The 26,330-nt window shown below is 44.6% G+C and overlaps 5 protein-coding genes and 1 long non-coding RNA gene across 8 annotated transcripts in view; 2 read left to right on the forward strand and 4 right to left on the reverse strand.

Moving 5' to 3' along the window:
- Window positions 1-1,649, reverse strand: part of rad9b (RAD9 checkpoint clamp component B) — a 13,554-nt gene extending 11,905 nt beyond the window's left edge. Inside the window, exons 1-3 of the mRNA XM_042708116.1 lie at window positions 1,514-1,649; window positions 768-838; window positions 225-362 (exon numbers count right to left, since the gene is read on the reverse strand). Coding sequence (XP_042564050.1) covers window positions 225-362; window positions 768-838; window positions 1,514-1,547 — 243 coding nt within the window. The 5' untranslated portion in view covers window positions 1,548-1,649. The remainder of the gene's footprint in view (window positions 1-224; window positions 363-767; window positions 839-1,513) is intronic.
- Window positions 1,650-1,726: 77 nt separating this feature from the next.
- On the forward strand, window positions 1,727-3,463 carry LOC116221127. 2 transcript variants are annotated; one of them, XR_004164034.2, is made up of 4 exons: window positions 1,727-2,732; window positions 2,871-2,955; window positions 3,002-3,203; window positions 3,420-3,463. It is a non-coding gene; the product is annotated as an uncharacterized LOC116221127 (long non-coding RNA). The 2 variants fall into 2 exon arrangements; XR_006152503.1 differs by having other exon boundaries at window positions 2,871-3,203.
- On the reverse strand, window positions 2,751-7,253 carry LOC116221126 (protein FAM216A). Of its 2 annotated transcripts, none has more exons than XM_031570869.2 (7): window positions 5,773-7,253; window positions 5,546-5,586; window positions 5,134-5,270; window positions 4,803-4,929; window positions 4,264-4,450; window positions 4,072-4,163; window positions 2,751-3,988 (listed from the first exon to the last, which is right to left on the reverse strand). In XM_031570869.2, the coding sequence occupies exons 1-7, from the start codon at window positions 5,853-5,855 to the stop codon at window positions 3,966-3,968; spliced, it is 690 nt and encodes a 229-aa protein (XP_031426729.1). In that variant the 5' UTR covers window positions 5,856-7,253; the 3' UTR covers window positions 2,751-3,965. The 2 variants fall into 2 exon arrangements, with proteins under 2 accessions (XP_031426729.1, XP_031426728.1); XM_031570868.2 differs by having other exon boundaries at window positions 2,751-3,996.
- Window positions 7,254-7,843: 590 nt separating this feature from the next.
- On the reverse strand, window positions 7,844-10,900 carry LOC105891598 (ubiquitin-conjugating enzyme E2 G1). The gene is made up of 6 exons (XM_012817774.3): window positions 10,735-10,900; window positions 9,449-9,551; window positions 9,211-9,308; window positions 8,321-8,499; window positions 8,007-8,128; window positions 7,844-7,914 (listed from the first exon to the last, which is right to left on the reverse strand). Exons 1-5 carry the CDS (start codon window positions 10,775-10,777, stop codon window positions 8,042-8,044), a joined length of 510 nt encoding a protein of 169 aa, XP_012673228.1. The 5' UTR covers window positions 10,778-10,900; the 3' UTR covers window positions 7,844-7,914; window positions 8,007-8,041.
- A 331-nt stretch (window positions 10,901-11,231) lies between these two features.
- On the forward strand, window positions 11,232-18,441 carry anapc7 (anaphase promoting complex subunit 7). Its single transcript, XM_012817790.3, has 11 exons — window positions 11,232-11,495; window positions 11,925-12,111; window positions 12,253-12,372; window positions 12,468-12,579; window positions 13,327-13,480; window positions 14,097-14,239; window positions 14,607-14,724; window positions 14,973-15,169; window positions 15,473-15,697; window positions 16,115-16,265; window positions 17,367-18,441. Exons 1-11 carry the CDS (start codon window positions 11,395-11,397, stop codon window positions 17,554-17,556), a joined length of 1,698 nt encoding a protein of 565 aa, XP_012673244.2. The 5' UTR covers window positions 11,232-11,394; the 3' UTR covers window positions 17,557-18,441.
- A 1,496-nt stretch (window positions 18,442-19,937) lies between these two features.
- atp2a2a (ATPase sarcoplasmic/endoplasmic reticulum Ca2+ transporting 2a) overlaps window positions 19,938-26,330 on the reverse strand; it is a 31,916-nt gene continuing 25,523 nt past the window's right edge. Inside the window, exons 14-21 of the mRNA XM_031570873.2 lie at window positions 25,709-26,044; window positions 24,960-25,180; window positions 24,515-24,717; window positions 24,100-24,185; window positions 23,672-23,805; window positions 23,192-23,309; window positions 22,898-23,018; window positions 19,938-20,212 (exon numbers count right to left, since the gene is read on the reverse strand). Coding sequence (XP_031426733.1) covers window positions 20,199-20,212; window positions 22,898-23,018; window positions 23,192-23,309; window positions 23,672-23,805; window positions 24,100-24,185; window positions 24,515-24,717; window positions 24,960-25,180; window positions 25,709-26,044 — 1,233 coding nt within the window. The 3' untranslated portion in view covers window positions 19,938-20,198. The remainder of the gene's footprint in view (window positions 20,213-22,897; window positions 23,019-23,191; window positions 23,310-23,671; window positions 23,806-24,099; window positions 24,186-24,514; window positions 24,718-24,959; window positions 25,181-25,708; window positions 26,045-26,330) is intronic.

The raw sequence follows: 26,330 nt of genomic DNA on the forward strand, positions 1-26,330 counted from the left end.
TGCAGCAAATGAGCTAGCCTACTACACGATCCTACACAGAGTCAAGCCCTGAGAGGCTCATTCTTCCCTCTACATCAGTACAAGCTCATATAATAACAGCTGGGAGAGTAATTCTTCAAGGAACTGTCTGCTTGGCCTGTTAGGAAGTTTAGGAGTGAAAGAAGTGTTGCATAAGTCAGTGTGTGTGTGTGTGTGTGTGTGTGTGTGTGTGTGTGAGAGACTACCTTCATGGCTAGTTGGCATTTGACGGGTGTGCCCAGGGTCTGGGTGCTGAGGCGGGGGGAGTAGTGCTGGAAGAAGAGGGGCGAGAAGAGGAAGCAGGCGTACGCTGAGTGGGCCGAGTTTACCGCCCGGAGCGCCAGCTTCACAGAGAGAGATGGAGAGAGAGGGAGAGATAGAGTGAGAGAGAGGGAGAGGGAGGGAGGGAGAGTGAGAGACGGAGAGAGAGAGAGAGAGAGAGAGGGAGGGAGGGAGAGAGTGAAAAAAGAGAGGGAGAGAGTGAAAGAGAGAGAGAGTTTGTGTGCGTGAGTGAGGACAGAGGAAGCTACCTCCATCGCTTACACTACAGGTCAATGACATTTTTCATTTTTATTCTCTAAAGACATGTCAGATAGAATAAACACAGTTTCATAAGGATTACAGTTGAACAATGCAGTATTTACTCAAAGGTCACCAATACATCGTTTTTATTCTGAATCTGTGAAAAACATTCCTAAACAAGTCCAAGATAGGGTTAAGAAAATAGAGGGCTATAATGAAGAACATACCCCTTTCTCCAGTGGGTCCAACCACAGATCCTCTCCTATCCGAGCAAGGGCGTGAATTGCCTTTCCAAACGCTTTGCAAAACATGAGATGGAATGTCTTATTATATGCGTCTAAATCATCTACTTTTTTCACTACTCAAAATGCATTACTTGGTGCTAAATTTACTTTGCTCAACGCATCATCCCGGTATGGTGAACAAGGTTTTGTCATTTCATAGCGCTGGATGGCACATTACAAATACAGCTGGGAAACAAGTTAATGTTCACTGATATATTATGAATAGTGTCACAAAGTTACAACACTAGCGTCCATCTTGTTGATGCTCTCAAAACTGTCATTTTTCTTCTGTCATACTTTAGTCATGAGTATATTGTTTTCAAATCCTTACCACACTTGTAAACTCTAATCTACTCATTTATATTCTGGATGATAAGAGTTGCACAAATTCGCCTGAGGAATTGGCTGGCCAACAGTGCCGCTAGCTAGTAAAGTTAGCATCTCAGTTACTAATTCTCAATTCGTAAAAAAGCTCCTAGAAATATTTCAAAAGGTTCATCAAAAGTAACAGTCCAACAAAGACAGACATATTTAAGTCAGTTAACTCTATATATTCGTATCATCTTATATGGTCACTGTAAAAAAATTCGTATGGCTATGGTTAAAGTTAACATCAGCTAATGTTACCTACAATTTCTTCAGACAGGGAGCTATGCTAGCTAGCTTGATAACAATCGCGAGCCACCTACCCTTCACATGATTTCCCTCAATGGAACATTTCATTCTGAGTTCTTCTGAGTTAATACACTTAGATACGTTTTTTTGTGTACTAAAAGGCGTTGTAACCTGTAGATTATCAGAAATTGATCTGCTGAAGTTAGTTACAACAGAAGTCCAGACTGGCAATAAGACACTAAAATGAGTCCACAAGCTGCTTGATGGCTACGCAAGTGCGCCACCTTGTGGTGAAAAAAATGATGTGCGCATAGTACTTCGGCCTCTCAAAGATGTAGGAAACCGCAAAGAAAACCGCATAGGCCCTTGCTAAAGCAGAGCGTATCAATGGTTCATGGTTCATTTTCTGGATGAGTGTGCTTACAAATAGTCTCCACTCCACTGTGTTGATCGTAGGGAGAGCTGATCTGATCCGATCCAATCACTTTCAATAGAATTCAGCACTAATTAGCTAGCTCCCTACCAACCAATAGTATTTAAATAAAATAGTTGCAGACCACAATACATTTAGTGAGTGCAAGTTAATAATGTCGAGCTTGGCCAGGACACAGGCCTGGACGGCTATGCTGGTTGTCATAGTACCACTTAATAAACAAGTTAAAATCACAAATATTCAAAACAAAGATCGATATTAATTATTTCTCTCTTTATTTGAGAAAAGTTCACATTTGTGTCAAATTTCACTATGACCCTGAAATTCTCTTGTGCTATCGTATACTGAATGCAAGCAAAACAACAGAGCAAAATCACACTCTTTCTGATTGAACCAATCTATGAACTGTCTGAAACAATGGATATCCGCGGCCCCAAATGAGCCCCCAAAAAAATTGCCGCGCGCTCTGCGCACAAACAAGCCACTTCCCTTGGGGCTAAGCCCCCCCTTTCTTTTAATCCTAGAAACGCCCCTGGTGAGTCTCTACAGTGTAATAGCCGAATTTAACATGAACTTACAAGAGATAATTATGGTGTAACAGAATAACAGCACCTTCGTCATAACATTTTTTAATCTACTTCAAAACAAGGTACACATACATCACAAACTCTAATTCAATCTAAATTAAGAAAGGACAAGACTTCACAGTGTCCAGAGAATGAGGTTTTATTTTGACTAGGCTAGGTTGAAGTGAGATATGAACTGATAAATTGCTCAGGGGCTCAAGAGTTTGAGGATGAAGTTGATCTGACAGGTGTTACTCAGTTTAGTACAATAGCCATCTCTTCTTCCAGTGACAGGTGTTACTCAGTTTAGTACAATAGCCATCTCCTCCAATAGTGACAGGTGTTACTCAGTTTAGTACAATAGCCATCTCCTCCAATAGTGACAGGTGTTACTCAGTTTAGTACAATAGCCATCTCCTCCAATAGTGACAGGTGTTACTCAGTTTAGTACATCTCCTCCAATAGTGACAGGTGTTACTCAGTTTAGTACAATAGCCATCTCCTCCTCTAGTGACAGGTGTTACTCAGTTTGGTGCAATAGCCATCTCCTCCTCTAGTGACAGGTGTTACTCAGTTCAAATAAACGCATAAACAAACAATAAACAGTTTGGTGCAATAGCCATCTCCTCCTCCAGTGACAGATGTTACTCAGTTCAGATAAACGCATAAACAAACAATAAACAGTTTAGTACAATAGCCATCTCCTCCTCCAGTGACAGGTGTTATTCAGTTTAGTACAATAGCCATCTCCTCCAATAGTGACAGGTGTTATTCAGTTTAGTACAATAGCCATCTCCTCCAATAGTGACAGGTGTTATTCAGTTTAGTACAATAGCCATCTCCTCCTCTAGTGACAGGTGTTACTCAGTTTAGTACAATAGCCATCTCCTCCTCTAGTGACAGGTGTTACTCAGTTCAAATAAACGCATAAACAAACAATAAACAGTTTGGTACAATAGCCATCTCCTCTTCTAGTGACAGGTGTTACTCAGTTTAGTACATCTCCTCCTCCAGTGACAGGTGTTATTCAGTTTAGTACATCTCCTCCTCCAGTGACAGGTGTTATTCAGTTTAGTACAATAGCCATCTCCTCCAATAGTGACAGGTGTTACTCAGTTTAGTACATCTCCTCCTCCAGTGACAGGTGTTATTCAGTTTAGTACAATAGCCATCTCCTCCAATAGTGACAGGTGTTACTCAGTTTAGTACAATAGCCATCTCCTCCAATAGTGACAGGTGTTACTCAGTTTAGTACATCTCCTCCTCCAGTGACAGGTGTTATTCAGTTTAGTACAATAGCCATCTCCTCTTCTAGTGACAGGTGTTACTCAGTTTAGTACAATAGCCATCTCCTCCAATAGTGACAGGTGTTACTCAGTTTATTACAATAGCCATCTCCTCCAATAGTGACAGGTGTTACTCAGTTTAGTACAATAGCCATCTCCTCCAGTGACAGGTGTTACTCAGTTTAGTACAATAGCCATCTCCTCCTCCAGTGACAGGGAGCTCATATTTTCCTCCAGGTCCTCATGCTGGTAAGGAGTGCATTTCTTTGTTCCTAGGAAATGTTACCATTTGAAAAGGTTTCACAAATGTTACACTATTAATTTAAAAGTATGGTATGTCATCATACCTTTGGATGATGCACACTGCGACATCCGAATATTACTGGACTTCATTTTGCTGTGACCTTTAACGTTTGGTGCAGAAATATGTGACGAATTTCTGAAAAAAAGGTTGCCATTATCCACATTATCCAAAAGTATATTCCAACATTTGGAAACAAGGACCTGTTGTGTCAAGGCTGGATTATGTCTGTGCTCACCTGTCATGTCTGGTAATTTGAGGCAGGACTAGTTTGCCAGAGTTTGCTGTGCTATTCTCTTGGTGGGTGTTGGTCCTAGTGAGAGATGGGGGGCCCTTTCCGCTGCCGTCAGAGGAAGTGGGGAGGCCTTTGACGTGGGCTTTCACTGCTGTGCCTCCGCGTTTGCCCCCTGATCTGTGACCTGCCGCTGAAACCAGTACACATCAGTGTCAGTATGTTAACACTCTGAAAAGGGGATTGTTAAACCTTCCCCTATAGGCCAGGGGTTCAAAATCCTTTTTTCTGCTCCTCTAGCTAGCTGTGTGTGCTCCATGCACACCTGACTGAAATCAGTGAAATTAAAACGCTCTCGATTAGATAAGTTAGGTATATTCAGCAAACCAAGCGTGGCACTGTCTCCACAATTCAGTCAGTGATGCCAAGCAGGGAGAGGTGTGAAGTATGCAGAGCAGGGTTGGAGGATGGGGGGCGTAGGGCCCGGAAGCAGAAGCAGAAGACCCAGGCCCAGAGACCCACAGAATTAGGCCACTCTGTTCCACCTGTTGCGGTGCAGCTCCGGAGGATGTTGAGGTAGTGCTGCCTCATCTGCCTGCGCATGTGGTCCGTGCTGTACACACTAGCAATGCTGTACAGGTAGCGCTTCTGTCCGGGAGTCAGACTGGGGTGCTGGAGGGATAGAAACATCATATATAACACTACATTTAAACACATGTGTCTCCAGTTAGACTTAAATACTCAATACATTAGAAACAATGCACTATTGCATATTCTACATAAAATATATCTATCAGGAGCTATATATTAATAAAGATTTGGATATGTTTATATGAATATAAAGTATATACACTTCATAGGTATGTATGTTAATACCTTTAAGAAAGGAGCCATCACCATTGACTTTGGAATGTGGATGGTTTTCATGTGTTGGTCTTCGGCAGTTTGTTGTGGCAGGGGCTTAAATTGCAAAGTTTTGAGAGTCCTGGTATTCTGATCATTGTGTTCATCAACTGTGAAAGCACATTAAGAAAGCACATCTTAGACGCTTTAGAATTTGTATTAGGTTTTCTTCTATCCTTGTAAACATTTTATGGCAGGGCATGTGTTATTGCAAATGGAAGACCGTTATTATTGAGGAGAATTTCAGGAGTCAATTTCCATCTAAGGTCTTTGAATCTCGTCTCCTTCGGGCTCTCATTTCACCTGTGTCGTGTTTCAACTCAGAAACGTAACACCCGTTTCAACCCTCTGAAAGTCAGCGAAAAGGCCCTGGGGCGAAGCATACCGTTCAAATGCACCCTGGGAGCGCGTGGAGACCCCGCCGACCTACAATCAAGCACATGGATAATCTCTCAACATCTATGCAGGGTTAGGCCTACTGTTTTCTTTCTTTAATGATCAATACATCATGCCTAAACAAATCAAAACGGGTGTTGGCTATATGGTTGATAGCCTACGACGTGCGTTACAACAAGAGGTTTTGACAAAAAGTCCAACTGTTGGAGAACTTACCTTGTTGCTATGTACCTACTGTTTCCATGTTGGATAAGGTCTCTGTTTCTACTCTCCTCCATGAAGGTAACCTGCTTCCTCATGGTTTGTTTCGTGTCTTATAGGCAGTTGCTGCTGATACGTTTCTAGTTTCAGACTGCGCTGCTCTGCCTGATGTTGTGGAAACTGCGTCTCTATAGCACACGGGTGTGATTGACAGACGACTGAGTACCGGATTAACTCTTGCGTATCCAGCGACCGTTGAATGGCAAACGGAATTGAATGGAAAATATTTTCAGATGGTTTATCTGTGTTTGTTGACACTCAATTATGGCCGTTTGATCTTAAAGACTGACTCTTTTCCAACATTGTTAATAGCTTACATTGAGTAGAACGTCACCACCGCTTAACAATGGACACCAAAGACACAGGAGACCTTCACCAGTGCAGACATGAATGATTTTCAATGAAAAAGAAGGTTATCTTTATTTATTTATTTATTGGGCTCACCTTAAACACACAATACACGAAACAAAGAGCGGTAAAATATCTACGGGGAGGTGAATGAAGTGAGAGTTACCTGAAAGCCCATTTGCATGGTATTGAGGAGTGAATAGTATTGCTTTATGATGTCTCACATGCAGCGGCCCGGGGCCAATACAGTGCAACACCGGTCTGGCCAGTGACTTCATGAGATTCTCCAGGATTAGACTATGTCTGAAAAAAAAAAAAATTATAAAAAAAAAACAAAAAAAACAACGCACGCCAGCCATCTTGATCCTGCTGACTTCCAACCGCTTGATCAGATCACCATGCTCTTGGGTAGTCACACCCACAAAGAGAAGCCCAAGTCAGCGACCTGGGACAGTGCTTCGAGTCCATTTCTGGGAATGTCCTTACCCCAGAAGATACATCAGCATCGTCATAAGAAACTCAAAAGTGTACATTTCTGCTTATGCCATTTTATGACATCAGCGTTTAAAAAGAAAACGGAAAAAAGTGGTTACATTTGCCACCAAATGTCACTTAAAATTGCATTTTTATTCTACAGCTAGCTTTTTAAAAGGGAAAATCCATAATTCTGTGACTCAGATGCTGAAGACAGCCTCTCTGTTTGCCTGTTGGGATGTCAGCCTGTTCTCCCTACACCACCACAGGCCCTCTCCCTCACAGACACCCATTTGAAACCAGATATACTATAGCACACAGATCTGTGGATTCTCCCTTTATCAAATGATGTCCGATTTTAAAATATACCAATTTTATTCATTAAATAAATTACAAGCATGCTACATAGACATTAAACATTTTACACATGCATTGCTGAGATGTCCAATTAAAAAAAAAAAGAGAAAAAAATATCAATTGAACTTATCATATTTCATGTAAACAACATCAATTATCCACTGCCACTGAGGTAAATGAAGGTTCCAGTGCATTTTAAGTCAGTTACACAGATCCTTGGACGTGAGTCTGAGTGGTCACGAGTCAGTGTGACTGGGGGGGGGGGGGGGGGGGGGGGGGGGGGAGATAGACATAGCTGTACACAGACAGGGGCCGATGGGTAACGTGTGTGTTGATTACGCCAACGTGTGGCTAGGCCTAAAAACCCATGAACACACTTAACCTCCCGCCTACAGTCACAGCCAAATACTCAGGAAAGAGCAAAAAACAAACATAAGGCAACAGTGAGGGGGAGGGGCATTGAGAACACAAGTCGATTGGTACTAACAGGAGCCATCATAATAATAATAATTATAATATTACAACAGTAATTATGATTGTGATGATAATTCCGGCTTCTGAGGGCTTCATAGTTTCCAAGAACCACAAACATCCACAAATTGCATAAGAAACCTGATACAAAGTAGAAACTGTTCAGCAGCAATAAAAAAGCAAGATATTTTACAGTAAAGACATATCTTACATCATCATTTCTTAAATAAATAGAATGAAATATACACTTCGGGGTAGGAGAGAAAAAGGAGGGTCGTTTAGCTGGTAGGTCTCTCAATCGGCTCCCTGTAACCGAGAGCGCATGGCGGAGATGGACCTCAGGGTACTCAAGTGCTCGGCTGGTCACATCTCTTTATTTACAATTAATGGGTGAGAGTCCTCCTCTGAAGGGCAAGGGTGGGCCTCTCATGAAACAGATTAGTTTAGCTGAAAAAAGGAAAATGCACATTTCCATTGAATGGTACAGTTTACAGCCGCAGCGAATCAGATTTTAAACGTGTGTGTGTGTGTGTGTGTACCATGGGTAATCCACAAAGATGGAGAGAGGCAGGGGTTAATCAAATGCCATCTCTTGGCTTTTTCGTACACAGCGGGCTACCTTCCTCTTGAACTCGCCTATTGGGTCCTCCCGCCATTCTTTCTGTGGACCAAACATAAACACCGGCACAATTAAACCACACACACACACACACACACACACACACACACACACACACACACACACACACACACACACACACACACACACACACACACACACACACACACACACACACACACACACCCTTGAGCATAAGGGACTGGTGTCTTTGAAGATGGATAGGGCCCTTACCGCGGCATCCACGTTGGCGGGCGAGTCGCTGTTGGGGTCAGCTAGCATGGAAATGACGCTGATCATGATGGTCTCCACTGTGTGGATGGGCAACCAGCGTTCCTCCGGCTTCTCGTAGCCAAACTTGTCCTCACCGGGCTCGTGCAGGATCGAGATGCAAACGTCCCCGTTTTTGGCCACTGAAGCAGGAAGAGCAGGAGGAGGAGGAGGAGGAGGAGGGTTCAGGGACAGACAGGGGGGTTGACAGGGTGTGAATGGATGAAACACTGGCCAAGAACAAACTAATTCAATGTGGCTACACTTAAATCACTTTATAACATCTGATAGACTAGTGGATTAAAAAAGGGTTTTATGAGGGCATATTTTTTCTAATGATAATAGACAGTGTAGCAGGCGGCATGGTCAACCTGGGGGTGGACTGGGGGGAGAAAGCAGGAAGTGTACAAACTTCCTCTCAAAATTCCTCTCACGTTAGGCACAATGGCAGTGCCTGCTAGTCCGTATACTTTCACAAGTTATAAATTAATCTGAAGAAGCTGTTCTTCATTTCCGCTTAAAAATAAAATAAAAAAATGTATATATAAATATATAACCAATGGGTGTTTTTCTTGTGAAAAAACACTGCCAGCTGTGGCTTTTAAGATTTTGATTACTGAACAGAGAATCAAAGCAATAAATAGTGTTGGAGTGTTGGAGTCTTAGTATGCCCAGCGGGGAGACCAACTAATTCATGATTTATTCTCCCCTGTCAATACATGCAAATCTCACTAGGACATTATGGAGACTTGAGAGAGAGTGTGTGTGTGTGTGTGTGTGTGTGTGTGTGTGTGTGTGTGTGTGTGTGTGTGTGTGTGTGTGTGTGTGTGGGGGGGGGGGGGGGGATGGATTACCATTGGGGTGCCAGAGCTCAGTGATGAACTTCATCTTTGGTGGCCGCAGAGGGTAGTCATACGGGAAGGTCAAGTATGCTTTAAAAAAGCCTCCTTCACTGCAGGGAAATGTAGCAGTAGCCGTTTTTAGCATCTCTCCTAACACTGCTGTAGCATGTTTACGAACAGACTCCAAGCTGCCATAAACACACACACACACAATAATAAAAAAAATAATTAAAAAAATAATACAACTTACAAGAGAGTGTCCTGTGGGCCTATGATGACTACCTCCCATTTGTAGATGTCATCATCGTCAATGAGCCCAGCAGAAAATCCCTCAACAGGGTTCTTGTTGAGCTCTGAAAAAAGAAGATTGCACTAGTTGGCAAACTGACCAGACCCACTACACCAAGCATGGAAGGCCCACACACACACACACGTTTAGGAGAACTGCCCCCTGGGCAGAGAGCCTCACTTCAAAATATTTAGAAATAAGGTTTCTAAATGAATGCCTTAAATGGTAATTTTTCTATCTATAAATTCTCTCCCAATGCCAACCTGGGCTAAGAATAGACAGAGAGAAAGATATATTACCCTAGATCAAGACCCTTACAGTGCAACAGCTAGAAATCAGCCATATGTAGGTTACTGTATCTTCTACATAGCACTGTAGTAAGGGCAGATTTGCGCACAACTAAACAATGCTTGGCAGTGTAAAAGGAAAATCAGGCACACAAACATACGTCGATTTAATCTACGTACAAAACACTAACATAACCACTTTATACCACTCTGTATAAAACGCCATACAAGAGATTTAGAATATGACGATAACAACGCATTTATGAAAGAACATATTAGCTAATCCATCGCCATACGAGATGCAAATCACATTTTTTAAATCCTAGAGGATCATACATTTATACTTCAATACATGGTTGCAGATGGCACAACCATTTATGGCCAAATAAGACAAGGGAGCGCATCGTTCCTTTGTTCCGATTTGTTATGGCGACAATACAGAGAATATCAAACATTTGCGATAGCTAACTATGTATAGATGGCTCGGGTGTTTGAAATACTTTCCCCCCTAAGGCCTTTTTATTGCAAAATAGTGAACATTTCTCACATAATAACGGCTGTGTGTTGGCCATGTTAGCTACTGCACAAATCGCAGCTAGCAGGTAACTCACTTGAACATACTAATGAACAACACGCTAGCAAGGACAGCCAGTTGGCTAACAATACCACCCGAACCTCAAAATCAGCTGCTTATTGAGAAGACAAATCAGCTGTGTTTTCAGAGATGACAACACACACAATGGACTTAAACAAAATACTGCGACACACGTTGAAAAGATGGGTCTGTCTAACCTACCTAAGCGAACTGCTGTTGTAAACAAACAGCTTGACTGTCAACAATCTTTGAAGCCACCCCGGGGCATGGGGAGAATGGAACCAGCTCTGTAGAGCTATAGCTATCGACAACAACCTCGACCATTTCGGATTAGCTATCAAATGTAATATATTTTTTTTTCTCACCTGCCAGTTGCTTTCGAAGAAGTAGCGCGGATTGTTCAGTCATGGTACTTTGTAAATCAACAAAAAACTGAACAAAACTGTCGACAAACGATACCGTCAAGAAATAAAAAAAAGAACTCAGACTGCTTCCAGCCCCCAGCCTCAGCTGCCACAAATAATCAGATATGAACGCATGCGCAACTCATAGAGGAGTCCACACACGTTTCCTGAATAAAAATCTTTAGGAAAATTATGAAACGTCAAATCCCTCCAAGCGAGACACAAGTTTTATAGAATTATTATGAGAATGATCTACTCTTATGTGATAAATATAAAACTTTTCTATGCCAAGTCTACAAATGTACCCTTTCCCAAAGTTCTAATTTTCAGAAAAGAGAGTTGATTTAAAAACGGGTTTTGTTTTTTAAACTCTGGACCGATGTATCGTATTGGTTCAAGATGTTTTATCAGCTAAATGTTTTTATCCCACTCCGCTTTCTCCTACACTTTGAAAGGACCGATATGAAGATATTGGTACTACGTCAGAAGGGACCAGGGGCGCCATGTTTGATAGAAACAGTTTTGGACAGTGATCACAACTTCTGTGGCAGCTAGCTCGTAAATCAAGGATTTCTGTAGAGTTATTGGAACTAATCAAGGAAAAAGCATACAGTGGCAAACATGAATGTCGTAGATCATGTGCGGGATATGGCAGCTGCAGGACTACATTCCAATGTCCGGATTATGAGCAGTTTGTTGTTGACAATGAGCACAAACAACCCGTAAGTGTCAGCTAGCTGGATCTCCTCAACGTAACGTTAGTTGTCTTGTTAGCTATTAGGCGTTAAATATCTTAGTGCTACTTCATGGTTGTAGCGATTGTTCTGGTATAACGGCAGCAGTGCATTGCTGAACAAAATGTGAATATGCGTATGCATCCTTAGCAAGCTTGCTAGCGTAGCACACCCTTACTACTCCAACGGTGTATAATGATGGGGTTGGTGGCTAGCAAACTAGCTTAGTTTAGGACTACCTTGCTAGCTAATGTCGTACACTTAAGTCAGCTATCTTGATTGTCTAGCTCTGGTAATATTTCAGAAAACGCTGTAAATATATACTACTTGTATTTGCATGAGCTTCTAATTGTCAGTCAACGTTTGGACACAGTTTATGTTAACATCGTAACTGGTTGCGATGTTGCCCTCTTGCAGAGAACTGTTCTCTCCGGCACAGAAATACCAATTGCTGGTCTATCATGCCGATGCAATCTTCCATGACAAAGAGTACCGCAACGCAGCTTCCAAATACAACTCCGCTTTGCAGCAGAAGAAGGTATTAAGCAAAACATCCAAAGTGCGGCCATCTACTGGTGGAACTACATCATCAGTCCAAGCACAGGTACATATAAGTTCCTAACAAGGTTGGGATCATAGCTGTTGTACTTTTTGACTTCATGATATGATTTTATGTTCATGATATGAGGTTATGCTTCACTTTGTGTCTGGAGTGAGTTTAATTCAAATATTGCTTGCTTTTCAGAGCTTGCCTTCAGAAATTGAAGTGAAATATAAGATAGCTGAGTGTTACACAAACCTGAAGCTGGACAAAGATGCAATTGCAGTTTTGGATGGAATTCCATCTCGGCAGAGAACTCCAAAGGTAACACTAGGACTCTTTTTTTTTTTAACCTTGCTATCTGTAGACAGACCTCTTTCTCAGTCAGTCAGTCAAATCCAAATTTCTGTCCCTCTCAGATCAACATGATGCTGGCGAACCTCTACAGAAAGGCAGGCCAGGAGCGTTCAGCAGTCACAAGCTACAAGGAGGTGTTGAGGCAGTGTCCCCTGGCTCTTGATGCCATTATTGGTACGTCTCATCTTTTGGGCACTGTTTCCCTTACCTCTCTCTGAAGTAAGGTAGTTGTGTTACTGCTTGTGTTGTGTTGCTTAGTTTCTTGAAGTGGTCATCATGTGTTGGTCACATGGGCATTACATCTAGCCCCCCAGCTCTCTGCCCAGACCCAGTGGATGGATCTGGTTATCCTCGTGTGTAACTGACCCAGTGGATGGTTCTGGTTATCCTCGAGTGTAACTGACCCAGTGGATGGTTCTGGTTATCCTCGAGTGTTTAACTGACCCAGTGGATGGTTCTGGTTATCCTCGAGTGTAACTGACCCAGTGGATGGTTCTGGTTATCCTCGAGTGTTGAACTGTAACTGTTTGGATGGTTCTGGTTATCCTCGAGTGTTTAACTGACCCAGTGGATGGTTCTGGTTATCCTCGAGTGTTTAACTGACCCAGTGGATGGTTCTGGTTATCCTCGAGTGTAACTGAACCAGTGGATGGTTCTGGTTATCCTGGAGTGTAACTGTAATTGTCTTCCCGTCCTAACTGGCACTTCGACTAGTGCGTAACTTGCAATTACAGCAGTTACATTTCTGCACTTCTTTTTCTTTTTTATTTAATTTTGTTATATTTCTTATGTAAAGTAGTATTTATTGTTACACCAGGTTCTATTGCTCGTAGCTTGACTATTCTCTCCCTTGTACGTCGCTTTGGACAAAATCTCTCTGCTAAATGACTAAATGTAAATGTAATGTTTGGATCTTCCCAGGGCTCCTGTCGCTGTCGGTGAAGGGTGCAGAGGTGGCCTCGATGACCATGGATGTGATCCAGAGCATTCCCAACCTGGACTGGCTGTCCACCTGGATCAAAGCCTATGCCTTCATACACGCAGGGGACAACCACCGAGCCATCAGCACTATCTGGTAGGGAGGCCTCTGCCTGCTGGTTCTCATAATGCTATATGTGTGTATCTATGTATTACACAATGCAGTGCTATCACCAGATGGTACAGAATGTAGCGACAAGCGAAGTCCAGGCTTCTCTTTGGCATTAACGCTGTTTATTGAGATGGATGAAATCTGACACTGAATGAGGGAAAGGCTTTGGGTCTTATTAATTAGATTTAATTGATGTGCATATGTCTACTGATGACATTGCTTCTGACGTCAACAAGATGGCACAAGACCACTCCAACAGGCTGCAGAGACTCCAGTATACGAAATGTAATATATGGGAGAGATAAATCGCAGTGTATTGCAGAATCAAATTGTAAAATGTAAAGAATCGCAACAATATTATTGTATTGTAGCCCAAATATCATGATAGTATTGTATTGCCAACTCTGTGGCAATGCCCAGCCCTAAAGGATCCATGAGGCTTTATTTTTCCAGATGTTGATGCAGAAGTCTCAGTTTTTGAGGTTATAAGTTGACCTGAGGTCTCAGAAGTGAAACAAACATTTGACTAACACACACACACACACACACACACACACACACTCTCTGCATGTCACATTATCATTGACCTGTCTTTGTGTAGTTCCCTGGAGAAGAAGACTCTTCTGAGGGATAACGTGGACGTCCTGGTCAGTCTGGCGGATGTCTACTTCAGGGCCGGCGACACCAAAAATGCCATCCTGAAGTTTGAGCAGGCGCAGATGCTCGACGCCTATCTGATCAAAGGTAGGGTGCTTCACACAGTGTGTTCATTTCTGTTAATTTCTGCTTTCTCAGTCACCTTGAGACAAAGCTAGGCAGTTTTAGTGTATATGGCGTGTTTTGCGCACAAAGGCAGTTCAAGGTGTTCTACATTATGTTAAAACAAACCTGAAGTGCCAACTACAATGGGTAACGTGAAAACTAAAATAATACAGGACAGAGTTCATGGTAATTACATTTTGCATGAGGTATAATTTATGTTTATCTGATTCAGGATGTCTGGATGTATGCTTGCCTGATGTGAGGCTATGTCTTTTATTGTGTGTGTGTGTGTGTGTGTGCGTGTGCGTGTGCGTGTGCGTGTGTGTGTGTGTGTGTGTGTGTGTCTAAGGTATGGATGTGTATGGCTACCTGATGGCTCGCGAGGGACATCTAGAAGATGTGGAGGTGCTGGGCGGTCGTCTCTTCAACATCTCAGATCAGCATGCAGAGCCCTGGGTCATCTCTGGGTGAGAGTCGGGTCTTTAAACCCTCCCTGATCTGCTGGCATTGAGCTTACACACTCTCTCTCTCTCTCTCTCTCTCTCTCTCTCTCTCTCTCTATATATATATCTATATATATATATATATATATATATATATAAGATATAGATATATATAGATATATATATATTTTCGGTTTTTCCCTGCTGTACCAAACCGTGACCCAAGAACTGAACTGTTGTGTGGTGTTACACCCCTGCTCTGTATTGTCCAGGTGTCACAGCTTCTACAGCAAGCGCTACTCTCGCGCCCTGTACCTGGGCGCCAAGGCTATCCAGCTGAACAGCAACAGCGTGCAGGCGCTTCTCCTGAAGGGGGCAGCGTTGCGCAACATGGGTCGCGTGCAGGAGGCCATCATCCACTTCAGAGAGGCCATGCGGCTGGCTCCCTGCCGCCTTGACTGCTATGAAGGTAACACACACTCACACTCACACACATGGACTGTATGGAATGTTCGATGCGGGAGCTGTGGATTATGTGCAATGGGATATTCACACTGACAGTATGCAGTTGTGCTCTTCAGCGATAATATGTTTAACCTCATCATCACCATAGCAGTTATGAGTGGTCCCACTGGGTCTTATGCATGACTGGGTCTGCTGTTCTGACATGCGTATATCTCCTCTCTCTCTGCCTCTCTCTCTTTCTGCCTCCCTCTCCCTCTCCCTCTCCCTCTCCCTCCCTCCCCCTCTCCCTCTCCCTCCCTCCCTCCAGGTTTGATTGACTGTTACCTGGCCTCCAATGGTGTGCGTGAGGCCATGGGGATGGCCAACAACATCTATAAGACCCTGGGGGCCAACGCCCAGACGCTGACCATCCTGGCCACGGTGTGCCTGGCCGACCCTCTGACCCAGGACAAGGCCAAGGCCCTCCTGGACAAGGCTCTGGCCCAGAGGCCCGACTACACCAAGGCTGTGGTCAAGAAAGCCGAGCTGCTCAGTGAGTACACGGGGGCAGGGTGGGGCTGATACACACACACACAAACACACACACACACACACACACACACACACACACACACACACACACGGAGGCAAGGTGGGGCTGACTTAACTCACCTCCCCACCTTCTCAAACACACCTTTAGACTGCGGGACACAGACACAGACACAGACACAGACACAGACACAGACACAGACACAGACACAGACACAGACACAGACACAGACACAGACACAGACACAGAAAAGCCATTTGCAGTGTGTTTTCCAACGATGCGTGGAAGGAGTGTGTGCGAATATCACTTTAATCACAGCCAGTTAAATGTTCTGGGATTCCTTTACTCCTTTAGAGATGTTTGATACTATCTCTGTCACATGGGGTCCATTCATTCCTTCATTTACTTATTCATTCTCAGGTCGGGAACAGAAGTACGAGGAAGGGATTACTCTACTGCGGAACACTTTAGCCAATCAGAGTGACTGTGTGCTGCACAGGATGCTGGGAGATTTTCTCTTTGCCGTGAACGAGTATCAGGAATCCATCGATCAGTACAGCATAGCACTCAGGTAAGCTGCAGCCATCTATCAATATAGCATAGCACTCAGGTAAGCTTCGGCCATCTAATAGTATAGCATAGCACTCAGGTAAGCTTCAGCCATCTATCAGTATATCATAGCACTCAGGTAAGCTTCAGCCATCTATCAATATAGCATAGCACTCAGGTAAGCTTCAGCCATCTATCAATATAGCATAGCACTCAGATAAGCTTCGGCCGTCTAATAGTATAGCATAGCACTCAGGTAAGCTTTGGCCATCTATCAATATAGCATAGCACTCAGGTAAGCTTCAGCCATCTATCAATATAGCATAGCACTCAGGTAAGCTTCGGCCATCTATCATTATAGCATAGCACTCAGGTAAGCTTCAGCCATCTATCAATATAGCATAGCACTCAGATAAGCTTCGGCCATCTATCATTATAGCATAGCACTCAGGTAAGCTTCAGCCATCTATCAGTATAGCATAGCACTCAGGTAAGCTTCGGCCATCTATCATTATAGCATAGCACTCAGGTAAGCTTCGGCCATCTATCAATATAGCATAGCACTCAGGTAAGCTTCGGCCATCTAATAGTATAGCATAGCATTCAGGTAAGCTTCAGCCATCTATCAGTATAGCATAGCACTCAGGTAAGCTTCGGCCATCTATCAATATAGCATAGCACTCAGGTAAGCTTCGGCCATCTAATAGTATAGCATAGCATTCAGGTAAGCTTTGGCCATCTATCAGTATAGCATAGCACTCAGGTAAGCTTTGGCCTCAGAGTCCACCTGAGGTGACCAGAACAATCCACTACATTTTCCAAACTAAGTAATGTTATGCCTTGAGCAAAAACAGAAATGGAGACCGACACAAAGGTTTTAATTTTAAAAATGCTACTTTTATTTCAACATGTGTATATATATATATTTATATATGTAACAAGGCAAAGATCACTAAATGCTATGCTGGACACATAGTGAAACATAACGGAAAATAAATGAACCCGTTTTCCTTTTTGTATGTCAATTTCTTTTTAACAACATGTGTCTGCTGGTTGATGAAGTACTTATGCAAGCATAGTCACGGTGCCTAACCCATGCCGTCCGTGTTCCTTCCTGGGTCAGCCTGGACCCCAACGACCAGAAGTCCCTGGAGGGCATGCAGAAGATGGAGAAGGAGGAGAGCCCGATGGACGCCACGGTGGAGCTGGACGGAGACGACATGGAGGGCAGCGGGGAGGACGGCGACCTGGAGGGCAGCGACAGCGAGGCGGCGCAGTGGGCTGACCAGGAGCAGTGGTTTGGGATGCAGTGACCCCCCCCACACACACACTAGGAGCAGTGGTTTGGGATGCAGTGACCCACACACACACACACACACACACACACAACTGCATATACACACAACTCACCCGGACCAGGGCCAGTGGTTCGGTATGCAGTAACACACACACACACACACACAAATGCATATACACACAACTCTCCCGGGGCAGTGGTTCGGTATGCATTGACACACACACACACACACAGCCACTCAGCTCCTGCTCTGGTGGCGTGTTATTCTGGTCTGTTCCAGATGAGTGTCCTGTCACCAGAGCCGTCTGCCATGGGGATATCCTCACCAGATCATCACCTCTGGAGTGTGGCCCCCCCTAGACTGAAAGGGCCACTATACCTGTCTCATGTTTGTTCTCTGAGTGCCCCCCCCCCCCCCGGACTAAAAGGGCCACCATACCTGTGTCATGTTTTTTCTCTGCGTTTGTCTGCTCTGTTTAAATAATGTTTGAAAGAACAGAGAAGTGATTGGTTTGTGTCATCATGTAAAAATAACAACTTCTCCGGGAGTCACATAGTGGTCTGGATAGTTTTGTTTTTAACAACCCCCTCCCCCCCCTTCCAACAGACCATTGGGGCAACCAGTAACTGCCCCCAGATACCACTGTGTTACCCAGTTTGCGCTCTCTCTTTCTTTCTTTTGCTCCCTCGCTCACTCTCTCTCTCTCTCCCCCTGGAGGCTCTCGTGGTCTGATGGCATCAAATGAACGTGGATGAGCAGTTGGCTTGTTTAAGAGGTCTTCTCCTTTACTTAGATTCTTCTCTGATGCCTTGCTATTATTGTCTGTGCCATCCCTCTTTTGTGTGTGCGTGTGTGTGTGTGTGCGTGTATGTATGTGTGTGCATGCGTGTGCGTTCGCGTGTGTGCGTGTGTGTGTGCGTGCGTGCGTGTGTGTATGTGTGTGTGTGTGTGTGTGTGCGTGCGCGTGTGTGTGTATGTGTGTGTTTAATCATGCAGAGGCCTCTTCAGTGCACACAGTATACCCTGAGCCCAGAGAGCAGGTGGCTCTGAGGCGGCTCCGTCTGAGACCTGGGCCTGATCCGATGCAGGTCCTCCCGAGTCCATTCTCGGCAGGACCACGGTTCTGCTCTTCCCAGATGGTACCTGCCCTCCCCTGGTGTGGACCGGTGGAAGGTGCCCTGTCTGGACAGGATGTGTGTCTGACGGAGCTGCTCTCTCTGCTTGATGATGTTTAACACGTCTGACTGTCGGACAGCAGTAGGCTTCGCTCTGTTGAAATGATGTTTGGGGTAGCAGTGACAGAGAGCGGTCTGTACCATAGACATATATAGATATATGTCTATGGTCTGTACCCTCGTGTGAACACCGGCCCTTGAGGGCCATGCCTAATCCTTGGGCCATTGGTTTTGTTTTTCTCTCCTTTTTTTTTTTTGTTTTTTTTTGTTATTGCAAATGTTTATAACATTGTATTGTGAAATGTACATAAGCAGAAAATTGAATGTCAGAGAATAAAAATGTGTAATTCTAATTGAGTGGAAGTCAGTTTGCTTCGTGAATACGAGCGTTGAACAGTGAAGGTTTATTTAAGATGACCCATACAAACAACAAACCTAGAAGATGTCAATGGTGAACACGAGCGTTGAACAGTGAAGGTTTATTTAAGATGAGCCATAAAAACAGCAGAGTTAGATGATGTCAATGGCGGTGTATTTCCCTCCATACAATGGGTTCCTGCTGATGCAGAAGAAGACCCAGAGGACGTGTTCATCTAGAATCCCTTTATTTGACCTGAAACCACGTCAACGAGATGTTGCATACAATCAATACAACACCAAGACAAACTACAGTTCTCCAGGTATGCTGAGGTCACACACACACACACACACATATACACACACACACACACACACACACACACACACACCTGCCCGATCTGGGCCTGATCAGTCCTGGAGTCAGCTGTTGTATGTCAGTGGAGGTACGTGTTTGTCTCATCGTGGTTGACACACCCCTGCCCGTCACTTTATACACACATCTCTGCCAACAACTTGCACATCACTGTGCAAAGCAAAAAAAAAAAGAATAGTAATAATAATATGATAAATTTACACATCCCCACAAAGATTTCCTTTTCCTTTGGAAAAGATGTGATTTTTTTGAGCTTATTATACATGAAAGACATTTTGCTTAGAAATTGACATTTTTTTCCCCTCCCTTTCTGGGTGTTTGAAATGGAGCCGTACTGTACAGGAGCAGTCACAGAAAAGTCATGAACTCACAGGAGCTACTTTGGAAGGTGGTGCCCCATAGTTTATGCAGAGACGGTGAGCTGTAGGGTGAACATTTGCCTGTCTGACTGTCTGAAATACTTCAGTGGGGGGTCCATCGGGGGGGGGGGGGGGGGTGGATGGGTCACTAAAAATGACTGATTGCTTTTTCCAAATTGTATCCATTCACTCTTATTTTGAAACCCATTTTTAGTTCTCTTTAGAGATCAGCCATTTTCGTACTTGTATAGCTCTAACACTCTTTGATTGACGCTAGCTCGTTTTTTGACATGCAGGTCTTGGAAGATGGGAAGCTGCTCAGAACACTCATGCACTAAAACTAAACAAAAAGCCTCACTGCGGTGAGGGGAGAGCTGGACAGAAACAGCTTTACACTGCCGGTGCTGCAGAGAAGAGGAGGAGAGAGAGAGAGAGAAAGAGGAGGAGAGAGAGAGAGAAGGAGAAGAGAAGAGAAGAGAAGAGAGAAAATGGTCAACGCACAGAAGACGCATACAAAACAACAGCAGTCCTATCTTCGGAAGCGAAAGTATTCTTACAAATGAAAGTAGACTAGAAAAGGGAAACAATATAATAAAAACCTTCAACTAAATAAACAAAACTAATAAAACTGAAATTTAACACTTTAACACAGCATTCAAAATCATATTTTTTAATAGTGGAATATCAAAGTGAGTAGCAACCACACTGTGTCATTGATACAAGTGGAGGTCATGGCACTGGTTAAGGTGTGTGTCCTTAGACACTTACACACAGACACACACACACGGGAATGGGAACACCTCTCAACACACACCATGTGCTTACATATATGGAGTGTGTGTGTGTGTGTGTGTGTGTGTGTGTGTGTGTGTGTGTGTGTGTGTGTGAGAGAGAGAGAGAGAGAGATGTTGGGAGCAGGTGATGAGTATAGTTATTCAAACACATGCAGTGTGGGTACTCACACTGTGGGGAGGCATTGGGAGAAACACTAGTTGAGGGGGAGTTGCTTTAAGGAGGTTTTGTGTTTTATGTTTATAGCATGCAATCTACGGTTGTACCAACGTACCTGCTTGTCTGTACAGCTTGACTCAACTATCATTAGTGTAAAAAATACGAAGCATCTAAAACTAAACTCATCAAATCTCTTATACACAGGAACAGTATTTTGTGCTATTTACAGATTTATATAGTCTCTACCTGCCTACTGCCCTAAGTAAGGCCTGGGGCCTACGAACCCCAGGGTGCATTGCTCCAACATGGCCAGCAGTGACAAAGCCAGGCACACTTAGTTTCTCTTGTGCTCTATACAATCAGCATCTATGTGTATTCATGTACAGTATGTGCACGTTTACCTATGTGGATAGAAACCCTAACAGTATGAACAAAGAGGCATCGTTGTTGACAGAAGACCTTAACAGAGGACCTATAGAACACATACAAAATAACTGCATGAAAAAAAAACAGCACTATTAAATTCAAGTAAACATGATCCTTAACCCTTGTGTCACACAAAAAGCCTCACGTGAAACATTTAGGAGCAGTGAAACTATTGCACACAGACTTCAGAGGTGACCCCTTATGGAAAGTGGTTCAGAGGTGACCCTTATGGAAAGTGGTTCTGGAATCGATCTGGCCTGAATCAGGGCCAGCTGAGTTCCAGAGTCCCATGATCTCTAAATGTGCTATGGACATCTTTGGCACACACACACACACACACACACACAACTACAGACATGGAGCAAGAGCATCACAGACTAGAAGAAGCCGACAGCCGTTAACAGTGCATCAGTTCATGTCTGAAATAAGGCGGGAGCTAAATGACCAGCTGGTAATCAGACAACACAAAGCTAACTGGGTGGGCTTAGGGGTATTCATTATTAATCCTAACCCTAGACCTCACCCATCCTGTGGCTGCAACTCCTCTGGAAATTGCTCTTCAGTGTCAACACAGAAAGGATATAAATATTATCACTGGGCGGACTTACGAGGACCACACACACACACACACCTCTTTACCACCAGAGCACCCTACTAAACTCCTGGACGACTCAAAACGTGATGCACCTCTGAGGTGCTTCAGGCTGAAGTCCAAGTAGACACGTTTCAGTCTGAAGCTCTAGTATACTTTTAAGTTAACTGACTAGCAGCTGGTCAAACAGTCCCTACATTCTAAGGACAAAGGTCAAAGGTGAATTCAACAGTGAGAAATGTATAAAACACACAGAGAAACGTAAAAAAAAAAGAAGAAAACTACTGTTACAACAAAAAAAAAATCTGTTAATTTATGTAATTTATAACATGCACGCTGTATATACAGGCATCAACATAAATAGTCTAGCAGTTGAGTATCTCCTAAGGTCTGGTACAGTACCATTATCTCCTAAGGTCTGGTACAGTACCATCATCCAGCAGGTCCAAAGTGAGTACTGTTTTCGGGGGGCAATTCAGAGTCCTGTGAATGCCCCCCGACTTCAAGAAACTACAAAGCATGGCCATAAAATATGTGTTATGTCTCTTTACAGGTCAATGTGCATTAAATATGTTCCTCTCAAAGCACATCTATGGAACCAAAACAAAACTCTCTGTTCAAAAGGAAATTCAGCTGTACAATGTGCTTAAAAATGAAGAACCAACAAGAGTAATGGAATGGCAATGAAATTCATAGACCAAACCAATGACCGTTATTATTATTATTATTATTAATAATATAATTATAATAATAATAATAATAATGTCGGACGGACAACCATTCATAGATGCAAATATAACTTCAGTTATATAGCCCCTGCTCTTTTCTGTTTTTTACTTTGAATTTCTTAAGAGAGGTGTGTGTTTGTGTGCGTGTGAGAGTAAGTGTGTTAGTTTCACTCGGGTGTTGGGGGCAGGGTCAGTGTGGGAGTTGGGGTCGGTCAGTCGTTGAGCCAGACAGTCAAATCAGGAAGACCACACCATTCCAGCTGCGTTAGTGTCGGTGCTATACAGCCACACCACTAGGGGGAGTGTGAGCCCCACAAAGGGCCAGCAGATGCCCTCGGTGCAGGTGGCCAGGGACCAGCCCTGAGACTGGGGCGCTCTGTCCAGATCATTACCCGGCTCCAGGTAGTTGCGCGAGACGAACTTGAGCACCTCGTCCAGCAGGATGACGGGCAGGGAGATCTTCACCACGATCACCCACTGAGCCACGTCCAGAGGGGTGATCTGGAAGATGACCTGGAGACGGCGAGGGAGCACAGGGGAGCGTGGTGAGGAACACTACAAAACATCACTGTTTGGTTGGGTCTTAAGAGTTCATTTTGGCAGTCATTTACAGGCAGGAACTAGAATTCTCCTGGAAAGTGAAGTTAATTATTATTATTATTATTATTATAATTAATGCGATTTACAGGCAGGGGCTCCACGTAGAGGATGAGGAAGTGCAGGGACATGGAGAGGCAGATGGCTCCCAGCAGCCAGACGTTCTCCCAGGGGGGCATCCTCAACAGGGACTGGTTCTCCGACACGCTGGGGAAGGGAGGCCAGGGACACACGTCAGAGGGGAGGAGTGTCCCAAAGGGGAGACAGGACAACTGATATCACCACGGATACCAGATCACAACATTCTGCTGATATCACCACGGATACCAGATCACAACATTCTGCTGATATCACCACAGATACCAGGTCACACTCTACACAACATTCTACACTATACTCAGAAGTACTGATGTCACTAATTGCCAAGCTTTAGGTTGCGGGTGTGTGTGTGTGTGTGTGTGTGTGTGTGTGTGTGTGTGTGTGTGTGTGTGTGTGTGTGTGTGTGTGTGTGTGTGTGTGTGTGTGTGTGTGTGTGTGTGTGTGTGTGTGTGCGCGCGTGCGCGCGGCACCTGTTGAGGGCGTTGCACATCTCAATGGTGACCAGCACAGACAGAGCCATGGTCATGGGGTAAGGCGACTCAAACACATGGCAATCCAGGTCTTGGAAGTCAGGGTTTTCAGGGCAGCACTGCAGGAAATGGCTCTGAGATAGAAAGAGAGAGAGAGCGAGCGAACAAACTCAGAGACTAGAACTGGATTTTTCATCCAATGCACAATATTAATATAATGATTATAGGTAACAGGAGAGATCTGTTGGTGTTCCGTTCTCTGATTTAATGTCACTGAACCGTATGTTTTACATCTAGAGTATTGATCTAGGGCAGCTTATGTTATTGATCTCACCTTAGCTGGTACAGGGTGATCTCTGGGCATTGCTTTAGAAAGCTTTATTAATAAATGAATTATCATTTTAATTTGTATTGTGCTGAGGTCTCACCAGCTGGTAGAGGGTGATCATTGGGCCGTCCTCTGCGATGATGAACCACCAGGCGGCCGCTGACACAGTGGCAGCGCCCACATAGACTACATAGGACAGAAAGCAAGGAGTTAGGACGCAAAGCAAGGAGTTAGGACACAAAGCAAGGAGAGGTGATACACACAAGTCACCTACACACACATTCAAAGACACACACACGAGACAGGTATATGCAGACACACACACACACACACACAGGCCAGGTATGAGGACACACACACACAGCCAATGGCCAGAGGACACACACACAAACACACACACACACAATGGCCAGGTATCTGAACACACACACACACACACACACACACACACACACACACACACACACACACACACACACACACACACACACACACACACACACACACAAACTCACATCCAATGGCGAGATATCTGAAGAAGAGCCAGCCGGAGATGAGGGGCTCCTTGGCGTTACGGGGTTGTTTGTTCATGATGTCCAGGTCGGGGGGGTTGAAGCCGAGGGCGGTGGCGGGGAGACCGTCTGTCACCAGGTTAACCCACAGCAGCTGGACTGGGATCAGAGCCTCAGGGAAACCCAACGCAGCCGTCAGGAAGATGCTGTCGCCATGGAAACACACACACACACACATTCATTTGACAAATTAGCCGATTCAGTCAAAACAGCCAGAACTTTTAAAGATGCAGCAGTCTCTTCTACTACAGACATAAAGACGTGTGTGTATGTGTGAGAGAGAGAGAGTTTGTGTGTGTGTGTGTGTGTGTGTGTGTGTGTGTGTGTGTGTGTGTGTGTGTGTGTGTGTGTGTGTGAGTGTGTGAGTGTGTGAGTGTGTGTCCCTCACCAGACCACCTCTCCCACATTGGAGGAGATGAGGTATCTGATGAACTGCTTCATGTTGTTGTAGATGGCTCTGCCCTCCTCAACAGCGGCCACGATGGAAGAGAAGTTGTCGTCGGCGAGGACCATCTCGGATGCGGACTTGGCAACGGCGGTGCCAGAGCCCATAGCGATGCCAATCTCTGCCTTCTTCAGGGCGGGGGCATCGTTCACTCCATCCCCAGTCTGAAACACACGAACAGTCAGCATTTTCATCATGGTGAATCATGCTTGACATTGACCTGACACCTAACTGTCCCTTCTGTCCTCCCTCCTCCATGTTCTATCTCTATCTCCATCTCTCTACCTGGCCAGCCCCAAGCAGATGGGTCCCCCCTTTAAACTGGGTTCTGCTCAAGGTTTCTTCCTGTTAAAAGAGTGTTTTTCCTTGCCCCAATCGCATTAGTGCTTGCTCTAGGGGTTTCGATCTAGGTACTGTAAAGAGCACTTAGACCATTAAGATTGTTATTGGCGATATATAAATTAAATGGAATTGAATTGGAACGTGTATATCTGTATGTATGGCTTGTGAAATGCATGAGGTGTCTATGTGGAGTGTGTGTGTGTGTGTGTGTGGCTTGTGAAACACGTGAGGTGTCTATGTGGAGTGCGAGTGTGTGTGTGTGTGTGTGTGTGTGTGTGTGTGTGTGTTGCTTGTGAAACACGTGAGGTTGTATGAGGGTTGTCAATTGTGAACAGGCCTTCTCTCCTCACCATGGCAGTGATCTCGTCCATGCTCTGCAGGAACTCGACGATCTTGGACTTGTGCGAAGGCTCAACACGGGCGAAGCACCGGGCTTTCATGACAGCCTCGCGCTGCGCGTGGGGGGACAGGTCGTCAAACTCGCGGCCGGTGTAGGCCATGCGATCGACGTCGTCGTCGTCTCCGAAGATGCCGATGCGGCGGCAGATGGCGATGGCCGTGCCCTTGTTGTCCCCGGTGATCATGATGACGCGGATGCCCGCCAAGCGGCACAGCTTGATGGATGCGGCCACCTCCAGGCGTGGGGGGTCCAGCATGCCCACACAGCCCACAAACGTCAGGTCAGACTGGAGCACAGAGGGGGGGATGTGTGGGTGAGACAGGGCTAATCTCAACAACAATAGACAAAGAAGTGTGTCTGTGTGTCTGTGTGTCTGTGTGTGTGTGTGTGTGTGTGTGTGTGTGTTTGACAGAAGAGGGCTATAGAGAAGGCTAATGCTAGTAGAGAAAGCAAGATGTGTAAGAGGGCAGTGGTAGATGTAATCTTAATAATATCTTCTCTGGGTTAGCTGATATAAAATGAAGCCCGGTCTGTGGCTCGCGGAGCATGTGTGCTCATCACATGAATCCCTG

The sequence above is a fragment of the Clupea harengus genome, chromosome 7 (genome assembly GCF_900700415.2).
Source record: "Clupea harengus chromosome 7, Ch_v2.0.2, whole genome shotgun sequence".
NCBI classification, from domain to species: Eukaryota; Metazoa; Chordata; class Actinopteri; order Clupeiformes; family Clupeidae; genus Clupea; species Clupea harengus.